The following is a 12745-nucleotide window of genomic DNA, read 5'->3' as shown; positions in this document are numbered from 1 at the left end:
ACTTCTCTTTTCACCTCCTCTTCTCTTCTCTTTTCACCTCCTCTCCTCCTCCGCTTCTCTGTTCTCTTTTTCACCTCCTCTTCTCTGTTCTCTTTTCACCTCCTCTTCTCTGTTCTCTTTTCACCTCCTCTTCTCTGTTCTCTTTTCACCTCCTCTTCTCTGTTCTCTTTTCACCTCCTCTTCTCTGTTCTCTTTTCACCTCCTCTTCTCTGTTCTCTTTTCACCTCCTCTTCTCTGTTCTCTTTCACCTCATCCTCTACTTCTCTTTTCACCTCTACTTCTCTGTTCTCTTTTCCTCCTCTTCTCTGTTCTCTTTTCACCTACTCTTCTTCTCTGTTCTCTTTCACCTCCTCTCTCTGTTCTCTTTTCACCTCCTCCTCTACTTCTCTTTTCACCTCCTCCTCTACTTCTCTTTTCACCTCCTCCTCTACTTCTCTTTTCACCTCCTCCTCTACTTCTCTTTTCACCTCCTCCTCTACTTCTCTTTTCACCTCCTCCTCTACTTCTCTTTCACCTCCTCCTCTACTTCTCTTTTCACCTCCTCCTCTACTTCTCTCTTCACCTCCTCCTCTACTTCTCTCTTCACCTCCTCCTCTCTCTTCTCTCTTCACCTCCTCCTCTACTTCTCTTTTCACCTCCTCCTCTACTTTCTCTTTTCACCTCCTCCTCTACTTTCTTTTTCACCTCCTCCTCTACTTCTCTTTTCTCCTCCTCCTCTTCTCTGTTCTCTTTCACCTCCTCCTCTACTGTTCTCTTTTCACCTCCTCCTCTTCTCTTTTCACCTCCTCCTCTCTGTTCTCTTTTCACCTCTCTTCTTTTCACCTCCTCTTCTCTGTTCTCTTTTCACCTCCTCTTCTCTGTTCTCTTTTCACCTCATCCTCTACTTCTCTTTTCACCTCATCCTCTACTTCTCTTTTCACCTCCTCCTCTACTTCTCTTTTCACCTCCTCCTCTACTTCTCTTTTCACCTCCTCCTCTACTTCTCTTTTCACCTCCTCCTCTACTTCTCTTTTCACCTCCTCCTCTACTTCTCTTTTTCACCTCCTCCTCTACTTCTCTTTTCACCTCCTCCTCTACTTCTCTTTTCACCTCCTCCTCTCTACTTCTCTTTTCACCTCCTCCTCTACTTCTCTTTCTTTTCACTCTTCTCTGTTCTCTTTTCACCTCCTCCTCTACTTCTCTTTTCACCTCCTACTTCTCTTTTCTCCTCCTCTCTGTTCTCTTTTCACCTCCTTCTCTCTGTTCTCTTTTTCCTCCTCCTCTTCTCTGTTCTCTTTTCACCTCCTCTTCTCTGTTCTCTTTTCACCTCCTCTTCTCTGTTCTCTTTTCACCCCCTCTTCTCTGTTCTCTTTTCACCTCCTCTTCTCTGTTCTCTTTTCACCTCCTCTTCTCTGTTCTCTTTTCACCTCCTCTTCTCTGTTCTCTTTTCACCTCCTCTTCTCTGTTCTCTTTTCACCTCCTCTTCTCTGTTCTCTTTTCACCTCCTCTTCTCTGTTCTCTTTTCACCTCCTCTTCTCTGTTCTCTTTTCACCTCCTCTTCTCTGTTCTCTTTTCACCTCCTCTTCTCTGTTCTCTTTTCACCTCCTCTTCTCTGTTCTCTTTTCACTTACTCTTCTCTGTTCTCTTTTCACTTACTCCTCTCTGTTCTCTTTTCACTTACTCCTCTCTGTTCTCTTTTCACTTACTCCTCTCTGTTCTCTTTTCACTTACTCCTCTCTGTTCTCTTTTCACTTACTCCTCTCTGTTCTCTTTTCACTTACTCCTCTCTGTTCTCTTTTCACCTCCTCCTCTGCAATAATTTTTCTATTATCTCAATGCAAATAATTTACTTTTAATTCAGTGGTTTAGGATACATACACATTTATTTGAGTAGCCATTAGTCAGTATGTTCAGAGGTTTCGATTGGACATGTCTCTGGATATTCATAGTTGTCGTTCATCATTCTCTTGCAGTCTTCCCCAGTATCCCAGTGAAGCCAGGTATGCCATGTCCAGGAGAAGACCGTGAGTACTAGTGCTACATATTATACACATGTATTACACCTGGTTTCCGTGAAGCAGCTTCCTGTAGCTGGCTAGCAAACAAACAAGATTATTAGCATTAGCTTACTGATTGTAAATGAATTGAATAGTTGACTGTGAAATGAAACAATGAAGTTATTTATAGTTAGTTAACCACCTTCCCTTCACTCTTTGGTAGTGTAACATGGCATGCTCCTCTACCTTCGTGGTGTTCAGTGTTCACTCCACTAACTGGCAGTTCAGATTCCTCATCCTGTCCTCTGAGGGAGAAACCAAGGCATCCTGGATACAAGGTGTTTGACAACACCACTTGTCTGGCTGTCACAGAAAATTAGACCACCTAGAACAGTGATTCCCAAACTGTGGGGCAGGCGAGGGGTCGGTGTCTGGCTTTAAACTTGCTCTTGAAAGTTGTAATCATATAATGCACAAGATGCATTTTTGAAATTGGGTTGTGCATCATTAGTTCGTCTTGTCATGGTTAGTCTTTGCAAACCTTAGAGAGATATTTACAATTTGTCAGAGACTTCCAGATCAACTAGTCCATGTCAGCTGTTATTTTTCTTTTGTTTTTTTTAGCCCATTGATATTGTTATTGTTTTGTCACTCAAATAATAAATTAATACACATTAGACATAGTAAAAGGTTTAGAATTTAAAGAAAATTAACTTTAGCAAATTAGCAAAACTGCAAAATGATCTCCACCAACAAGAGGGGTGTGAACAGTTTGTGTCATGAATAGTGCTTGTGCACATAGATATAGACGCGGTGCGTGCGCGATGTTCCCCAATGCTGGAAGAGGGGCCCGAGTGAAAGAGTTTGGGAACCCCTGACCAAGAAGGAAGAGTCACATTAGAAACTGTTCCCTCACACGGTCTCGTCCCAAACGTCTCTCGAATTTCCCTGCAAACAAACAGAGGTTAGCCTAGTTCACCAGCCAGTCCATACTCAATATGCAATTACTGCCAATTGATCTGTTCATTGACTGCAGATGTTAGAAAGACATCCGGCCACCACTTACGTTTCTTGATTTTTTCTCAGGGGCTTAATAGGCTAGCAAATATGTTATTATACTATACTGTGCATAGAATCCATTATACAAAAGAAAAGCATACGGTCGCTATACAGTGCATTCGCAAAGTATTCAGATCCCTTTACTTTTTCCACATTTTGTTACATTACAGCCTTATTCTAAAATGTATTTAAAAAAAAATAATTACTCATCAATCTACACACAATACCCCATAATGACAAAGCGAATACAGGTTTTTAGACATTTTTGCAAATGTATTAAAAATGAATGTATTCAGACCCTTTTGTTAATAGACTCGAAATTGAGCTCAGGTGGCCAGATGGAAGCCACTCTTCAGTAAAAGGCACATGACAGCCCGCTTGGAGTTGGTCAAGAAACCAAGATTTGACTCTTTGGACTGAATGCCAAGCGTAACGTCTGGAGGAAATATTGCACTATCCCTCTGGTGAAGCATGGTGGTGGCAGCATCTTGCTGTGGGGATGTACAGAGAGAAAAGTAGAGAGAGATTCTTAATGAAAACCTACTCCAGAGCACTCAGACTGGGGTGAAGGTTCACCTTCCAACAGGACAACGACCCTAAGCACACAGCCAAGGAAACACAGGAGTAGCTTCGGAACAAGTCTCTGAATGTCCTTGAGTGGCCCAGCCAGAGCCCGGACTTGAATCCGATCATCTCTGGAGAGACACCCCCCATCCAATCTAAAAGAGCTTGAAAGAATGGGAGAAACTCCATTCGCCATTCCATTTTTTTAACCTTTATTTAACTAGGAAAGTCAGTTAAGAACAAATTCTTATTTACAATGACTGCCTAGGAACAGTGGGTTAACTGCCTTGTTCAAGGGAATAACGACAGATTTTTACCTTGTCGGCTCAGGGATTCGATCTAGCAATCTTTCGGTTACTGGCCCAATGCTCTTACCACTAGGCTACCTGCCGCCCCAACCTTGTAGCGTCATACCCAAGAGAACTCAGGGCTGTAATCGCTGCCATAGGTGCTTCAACAAAGTACTGATTAAAGGATTTGAATACTTATGTTTACAAACATTTCTAAAAACTGTTTTTGCTTTGTCATTATGGGGTATTGTGTTTCAATTGATGAGGAAAATAAGGCTGTAACAAAATGTGGAAAAAGTGAAGGTGTCTGAGTACTTTCTGTAATGCATTGTATATACTTTTAACCAATGAGCATGAAATCAAGACCAAGCTAGGTACACACACATATTTAGTTACTCTTAGAGGACATGGGTGCTTCTATATCAGTAAATGCACTTTAATGATAAAGAATCCACTTTCTATTTGACTTCTATGATGTCAAAATGGTCCTGTGCACACGCATAACAGACCGGCTGAACATTACTCAAACGTTTTCTGAAGCAACCCGGTAAAATTAAGCACATCTTCGTTCCGGAGCATTGCCTTCTATAAAGTGTCATGGTTTTAACACTCCTCTCGCTCAAAGGGTGGTGACCGCAGTTGACGTCTTCAGCTCACTGCTGACTCCTGCACTTTCTCTCCCCCTCTTCTTTTCCCTCTTCCTTTCTTTTCCCTCTTCCTTTCTTTTCCCTCTACCTTTTCCCTCTTCCTTTCTTTTCCCTCTTCCTTTCTTTTCCCTCTTTCTTTTCCCTCTTCCTTTCTTTTCCCTCTTCCTTTCTTTTCCCTCTTCCTTTCTTTTCCCTCTCCCTTTCTTTTCCCTCTTCCTTTCTTTTCCCTCTTCCTTTCTTTTCCCTCTTCCTTTCTTTTCCCTCTTCCTTTCTTTTCCCTCTTCCTTTCTTTTCCCTCTTCCTTCTTTCTTTTCCCTCTACCTTCCTTCTTTTCCCTCTACCTTCCTTCTTTTCCCTCTACCTTCCTTTATTTTCCCTCTACCTTCCTTTCTTTTCCCTCCTCCTCCCTTTCTTTTCCCTCTTCCTCCTTTCTTTTCCCTCCTCCTACCTTCCTTTCTTTTCCCTCCTCCTACCTTCCTTTCTTTTCCCTCCTCCTACCTTCCTTTCTTTTCCCTCCTCCTACCTTCCTTTCTTTTCCCTCCTCCTACCTTTCTTTCTTTTCCCTCCTCCCTTTCTTTCTTTTCCCTCCTCCTCCCTTTCTTTCTTTTCCCTCCTCCTCCCTTTCTTTCTACCTTTCTTTCTTTTCCCTCCTCCTCCCTTTCTTTCTTTTCCCTCCTCCTCCCTTTCTTTCTTTTCCCTCCTCCTCCCTTTCTTTCTTTTCCCTCTATCTTTCTACTCCTTCTATTCCCTTTGACACCTATTTCCTCTTTCATCTCTTAATCTCAGAAACCCAGAACTAAAATCTTGCGTAACTGTGTCAGATTCTCAATTCATTTCAGGGAGAGACATGTTAGAAAAGTTATTTGAACGAGGAGCGGAAGCAGGGTCGTAGCTCCACACCCTCTTTGCAAGTTACGGACAAGTATATGGGCAAAATGCCCATTCCCCTTCTGAAATACGAAAGATGCGAACACCTGCAAAATAGTGATTTGTCCAAACAATCAGTTACGAAAACTTTGTTCCAGTGCACAGATTTTTCTCGTTAGTTGTTGCGTCCTACAGTCTGTTGACCGATACCTCTGTACAATAACTCTCTGTTAACCGATACCTCTCTCCGTTTCTTCTGACATTCCCTGGCGGTGATACTGAGACACAGTGTTCTGAAAATGTCTGTGCCAATGAATCCTCTGGTTTGGGTTTTCTATTCTCAGCATCACAGAGAGGCAATCTGATGGTGTGCATTTTAAGCTCTTCGCTAATGTTGGAAATGAGAACCACTTTCTCTAATTGTTGAAGAATGGTTAACGTAGAAGATGAACATAACTTACCGAAATGTCTTGTAAGTCACCCTATAGTCTCTCTTGCTGTGTGGTATATCATGGCATCTCGCGCTCTCTCTCTCTATCCCTCTCTATCAGGTTGTCTATAATGCATATATGCTGCTGCGCCAGCATGTTTTGCCGGGTAGTGCGCCAGCGCGTGTGTTGGTGGGTGTGTGTGTTGGTGGGTGTGTGTGTTGGTGTGTTATAAGGGATGCCTGTGCTCTGTCCAGAGACAGCATACCCTTCCTTTGCTCTATGAGGAGAGCACAGTTACCGGATGCTGACCGCCAGTCTGTAGGTAATATACATACATGCGATCATTGAATGTGTGTGTGCATGGTGATTTATATGCTGCTGTGTTTTGTGCATGCGTAATCATATAGCATGTGATATATTCTGTATATTGTTGTCCATGCATCTGTAAGGAACATGTTTTATGTTTGCGTTCTCTGTGCTACAGAGAAAATGAGTTAGTTTAGGTTAGTTAGTTACAGTAGATATTGATATAGTAGTCTTTCAGTGCTTTTGTATGAGAGGGTTGGCTCAATTGCTGCTGTGGCTATAGAGGAGTGAGGGAGGAGGAAGAGGAAAAAACAGGAAATTGTCCTTGAAATAGCCTTCCTATTGGCTCAGAGGAGGAGGGGGAGGGGACTCTACTAAATACGTTAGGTCGTTGTGGTGCAGTTGTACTATGTCGGTGTGTGAGACTCAGGGTGTGTCCACCTGGGTGTAACAGTGTCTGAGGGTCTGTCTCTTAGCTGTCCATCATATTACACGTGTAGTAGGCTCCCTCCCTTTAGGTGGGATATGTGGGTTTATTCTACAGGGTGTAACAGTGTCTGAGGGTTAGTGTATATCTAGATATTTTTCAGGTTGAAAGCTCCAACACGTCTTTGCATTATGGTTTATTCTACAGGGTGTAACAGTGTCTGACATTTAGTGTATATCTAGATATTTTTCAGGTTGAAAGCTCCAACACGTCTTTGCATTATGGTCCTCTGGGTAGTTACAGGGGGAAATATAATGTATAGAGAATAGGCCTTGCATTAACGCTTCACCCTGGCAGACATGGCATGCTGCTGAAGTGTGTGGGAGGAGATGTCCTGGTGATGATGTCAGATAAAATACTAGCAGTGTGTGGGAGGAGATGTCCTGGTGATTATGGCAGATAAAATACTAGCAGTGTGTGGGAGGAGATGTCCTGGCGATGATGGCAGATAAAATACTAGCAGTGTGGGGAGAGATGTCCTGTTGATGATGGCAGATAAAATACTAGCAGTGTGTGGGAGGAGATGTCCTGTTGATGATGGCAGATAAAATACTAGCAGTGTGTGGGAGGAGATGTCCTGTTGATGATGGCAGATAAAATACTAGCAGTGTGTGGGAGGAGATGTCCTGTTGATGATGGCAGATAAAATACTAGCAGTGTGTGGGAGGAGATGTCCTGTTGATGATGGCAGATAAAATACTAGCAGTGTGTGGGAGGAGATGTCCTGGTGATGATGGCAGATAAAATACTAGCAGTGTGTGGGAGGAGATGTCCTGTTGATGATGGCAGATAAAATACTAGCAGTGTGTGGGAGGAGATGTCCTGTTGATGATGGCAGATAAAATACTAGCAGTGTGTGGGAGGAGATGTCCTGGTGATGATGGCAGATAAAATACTAGCAGTGTGTGGGAGGAGATGTCCTGGTGATGATGGCAGATAAAATACTAGCAGTGTGTGGGAGGGAATGTCCTGGTGATGATGGCAGATAAAATACTAGCAGTGTGTGGGAGGAGATGTCCTGGTGATGATGGCAGATAAAATACTAGCAGTGTGTGGGAGGAGATGTCCTGGTGATGATGGCAGATAAAATACTAGCAGTGTGTGGGAGGAGATGTCCTGGTGATGGCAGATAAAATACTAGCAGTGTGTGGGAGGAGATATCCTGGTGATGATGGCAGATAAAATACTAGCAGTGTGTGGGAGGAGATGTCCTGTTGATGATGGCAGATAAAATACTAGCAGTGTGTGGGAGGAGATGTCCTGGTGATGATGGCAGATAAAATACTAGCAGTGTGTGGGAGGAGATGTCCTGGTGATGATGGCAGATAAAATACTAGCAGTGTGTGGGAGGAGATGTCCTGTTGATGATGGCAGATAAAATACTAGCAGTGTGTGGGAGGAGATGTCCTGGTGATGATGTCAGATAAAATACTAGCAGTGTGTGGGAGGAGATGTCCTGGTGATGATGGCAGATAAAATACTAGCAGTGTGTGGGAGGAGATGTCCTGGTGATGATGGCAGATAAAATACTAGCAGTGTGTGGGAGGAGATGTCCTGGTGATGATGGCAGATAAAATACTAGCAGTGTGTGGGAGGAGATGTCCTGGTGATGATGGCAGATAAAATACTAGCAGTGTGTGGGAGGAGATGTCCTGTTGATGATGGCAGATAAAATACTAGCAGTGTGTGGGAGGAGATGTCCTGGTGATGATGGCAGATAAAATACTAGCAGTGTGTGGGAGGAGATGTCCTGGTGATGATGGCAGATAAAATACTAGCAGTGTGTGGGAGGAGATGTCCTGTTGATGATGTCAGATAAAATACTAGCAGTGTGTGGGAGGAGATGTCCTGTTGATGATGTCAGATAAAATACTAGCAGTGCGAAAATATGTAGCAACTCTTGGAGGACAATGGAAGTTGACGACAGAATAGAAACCTACCAGCCAGCAGGTATAATGAGGTATAACAAGATGTTTTGATGCCCTTCTGTTTTATTATCACTCATAATATGATTTATCTTTAAGTTTTCAGCAGGCTCAAGCCAGCTGTTAAGAACTATGGATTATTGTAAGATTATAGTAAGACATACTTATTTATAGTCTTATAATGACATTATGAGGGGTTGGTACAGTACAGTAATGTAGGTACTTATTTAAAGTCTTATGACATTATGAGGGGTTGGTACAGTACTGTAGGTACGTTTTTAAAGTCTTATAATGACACTGAGGGGTTGGTACAGTACTGTAGGTACTTATTTAAATTCTTATAATGACATTATGAGGGGTTGGTACAGTACTGTAGGTACTTATTTAAAGTCTTATAATGACATTATGAGGGGTTGGTACAGTACAGTAATGTAGGTACTTATTTATAGTCTTATAATGACATTATGAGGGGTTGGTACAGTACAGTACTGTAGGTACTTATTTAAAGTCTTATAATGACACTATGAGGGGTTGGTACAGTACAGTACTGTAGGTACTTATTTATAGTCTTATAATGACACTATGAGGGGTTGGTACAGTACAGTACTGTAGGTACTTATTTAAAGTCTTATAATGACATTATGAGGGGTTGGTACAGTACTGTAGGTACTTATTTAAAGTCTTATAATGACATTATGAGGGGTTGGTACAGTACTGTAGGTACTTATTTAAAGTCTTATAATGACATTATGAGGGGTTGGTACAGTAATGTAGGTACTTATTTAAAGTCTTATAATGACATTATGAGGGGATGGTACAGTACTGTAGGTACTTATTTAAAGTCTTATAATGACACTGAGGGGTTGGTACAGTACTGTAGGTACTTATTTAAAGTCTTATGACACTATGAGGGGTTGGTACAGTACAGTACTGTAGGTACTTATTTAAAGTCTTATGACACTATGAGGGGTTGGTACAGTACAGTACTGTAGGTACTTATTTAAAGTCTTATGACACTATGAGGGGTTGGTACAGTACAGTACTGTAGGTACTTATTTAAAGTCTTATAATGACATTACGAGGGGTTGGTACAGTACTGTAGGTACTTATTTAAAGTATTATGACATTATGAGGAGTTGGTACAGTACAGTACTGTAGGTACTTATTTAAAGTCTTATAATGACATTACGAGGGGTTGGTACAGTACTGTAGGTACTTATTTAAAGTCTTATAATGACATTATGAGGAGTTGGTACAGTACAGTACTGTAGGTACTTATTTAAAGTCTTATAATGACATTATGAGGAGTTGGTACAGTACTGTAGGTACTTATTTAAAGTCTTATTATGACATTATGAGGAGTTGGTACAGTACAGTACTGTAGGTACTTATTTAAAGTCTTATTATGACATTATGAGGAGTTGGTACAGTACAGTACTGTAGGTACTTATTTAAAGTCTTATAATGACATTATGAGGAGTTGGTACAGTACTGTAGGTACTTATTTAAAGTCTTATTATGACATTATGAGGAGTTGGTACAGTACAGTACTGTAGGTACTTATTTAAAGTCTTATTATGACATTGAGGGGTTGGTACAGTACAGTACTGTAGGTACTTATTTAAAGTCTTATGACATTATGAGGAGTTGGTACAGTACTGTAGGTACTTATTTAACGTCTTATGACATTGAGGGGTTGGTACAGTACTGTAGGTACTTATTTAAAGTCTTATAATGACACTGAGGGGTTGGTACAGTACTGTAGGTACTTATTTAAAGTCTTATAATGACACTGAGGGGTTGGTACAGTACTGTAGGTACTTATTTAAAGTCTTATAATGACACTATAAGCGGTTGGTACAGTACAGTACTGTAGGTACTTATTTAAAGTCTTATGACACTATGAGGGGTTGGTACAGTACAGTACTGTAGGTACTTATTTAAAGTCTTATGACATTATGAGGAGTTGGTACAGTACAGTACTGTAGGTACTTATTTAACGTCTTATGACATTATGAGGGGTTGGTACAGTACTGTAGGTACTTATTTAAAGTCTTATGACACTATGAGGGGTTGGTACAGTACTGTAGGTACTTATTGAAAGTCTTATGACACTATGAGGGGTTGGTACAGTACAGTACTGTAGGTACTTATTTAAAGTCTTATGACACTATGAGGGGTTGGTACAGTACAGTACTGTAGGTACTTATTTAAAGTCTTATGACACTATGAGGGGTTGGTACAGTACAGTACTGTAGATATTATTTAAAGTCTTATAATGACATTACGAGGGGTTGGTACAGTACTGTAGGTACTTATTTAAAGTCTTATGACATTATGAGGAGTTGGTACAGTACTGTAGGTACTTATTTAAAGTCTTATAATGACATTACGAGGGGTTGGTACAGTACTGTAGGTACTTATTTAAAGTCTTATAATGACATTATGAGGAGTTGGTACAGTACAGTACTGTAGGTACTTATTTAAAGTCTTATAATGACACTATGAGGGGTTGGTACAGTAATGTAGGTACTTATTTATAGTCTTATAATGACATAATGAGGGGTTGGTACAGTAATGTAGGTACTTATTTATAGTCTTATAATGACATAATGAGGGGTTGGTACAGTACTGTAGGTACTTATTTAAAGTCTTATAATGACACTGAGGGGTTGGTACAGTACTGTAGGTACTTATTTAAAGTCTTATAATGACACTATGAGGGGTTGGTACAGTACTGTAGGTACTTATTTAAAGTCTTATAATGACATTATGAGGGGTTGGTACAGTACTGTAGGTACTTATTTATAGTCTTATAATGACATTATGAGGGGTTGGTACAGTACTGTAGGTACTTATTTATAGTCTTATAATGACATAATGAGGGGTTGGTACAGTAATGTAGGTACTTATTTATAGTCTTATGACATTATGAGGGGTTGGTACAGTACAGTAATGTAGGTACTTATTTAAAGTCTTATAATGACATTACGAGGGGTTGGTACAGTACTGTAGGTACTTATTTATAGTCTTATAATGACATTATGAGGGGTTGGTACAGTACTGTAGGTACTTATTTAAGTCTTATAATGACATAATGAGGGTTGGTACAGTAATGTAGGTACTTATTTATAGTCTTATGACATAATGAGGGGTTGGTACAGTACAGTAATGTAGGTACTTATTTAAAGTCTTATAATGACACTATGAAGGCTTGGTACAGTACAGTAATGTAGGTACTTATTTAAAGTCTTATAATGACATTATGAGGGGTTGGTACAGTACTGTAGGTACTTATTTAAAGTCTTATAATGACACTATGAAGGGTTGGTACAGTACAGTACTGTAGGTACTTATTTAAAGTCTTATAATGACATTATGAGGAGTTGGTACAGTACAGTACTGTAGGTACTTATTTAAAGTCTTATAATGACACTATGAGGGGTTGGTACAGTAATGTAGGTACTTATTTATAGTCTTATAATGACATAATGAGGGGTTGGTACAGTAATGTAGGTACTTATTTATAGTCTTATAATGACATAATGAGGGGTTGGTACAGTACAGTACTGTAGGTACTTATTTAACGTCTTATAATGACATAATGAGGGGTTGGTACAGTACAGTAATGTAGGTACTTATTTAAAGTCTTATAATGACACTATGAGGGGTTGGTACAGTACTGTAGGTACTTATTTAAAGTCTTATAATGACATTATGAGGGGTTGGTACAGTACTGTAGGTACTTATTTATAGTCTTATAATGACATTATGAGGGGTTGGTACAGTACTGTAGGTACTTATTTATAGTCTTATAATGACATAAAGAGGGGTTGGTACAGTAATGTAGGTACTTATTTATAGTCTTATGACATTATGAGGGGTTGGTACAGTACAGTAATGTAGGTACTTATTTAAAGTCTTATAATGACATTACGAGGGGTTGGTACAGTACTGTAGGTACTTATTTAAAGTCTTATAATGACATTATGAAGGCTTGGTACAGTACAGTACTGTAGGTACTTATTTAACGTCTTATGACATTATGAGGGGTTGGTACAGTACTGTAGGTACTTATTTATAGTCTTATAATGACACTATGAGGGGTTGGTACAGTACAGTACTGTAGGTACTTATTTATAGTCTTATAATGACATAATGAGGGGTTGGTACAGTAATGTAGGTACTTATTT

The 12745-nt window shown here is 40.2% G+C and overlaps 1 protein-coding gene across 1 annotated transcript in view; it reads left to right on the top strand.

Annotated features, from left to right (window-relative positions):
- Window positions 1-12745, top strand: part of LOC124046183 (protein kinase C zeta type-like) — a 282494-nt gene that overhangs the window by 93099 nt on the left and 176650 nt on the right. Inside the window, 1 exon segment of the mRNA XM_046366285.1 lies at window positions 1953-2003. Coding sequence (XP_046222241.1) covers window positions 1953-2003 — 51 coding nt within the window.

This window comes from Oncorhynchus gorbuscha, linkage group LG10 (genome assembly GCF_021184085.1).
Source record: "Oncorhynchus gorbuscha isolate QuinsamMale2020 ecotype Even-year linkage group LG10, OgorEven_v1.0, whole genome shotgun sequence".
Lineage (NCBI taxonomy): Eukaryota > Metazoa > Chordata > Actinopteri > Salmoniformes > Salmonidae > Oncorhynchus > Oncorhynchus gorbuscha.
The sequence above is the reverse complement of the archived record's forward strand: the minus strand, read 5'-3'. Positions and strand labels throughout refer to the sequence as shown.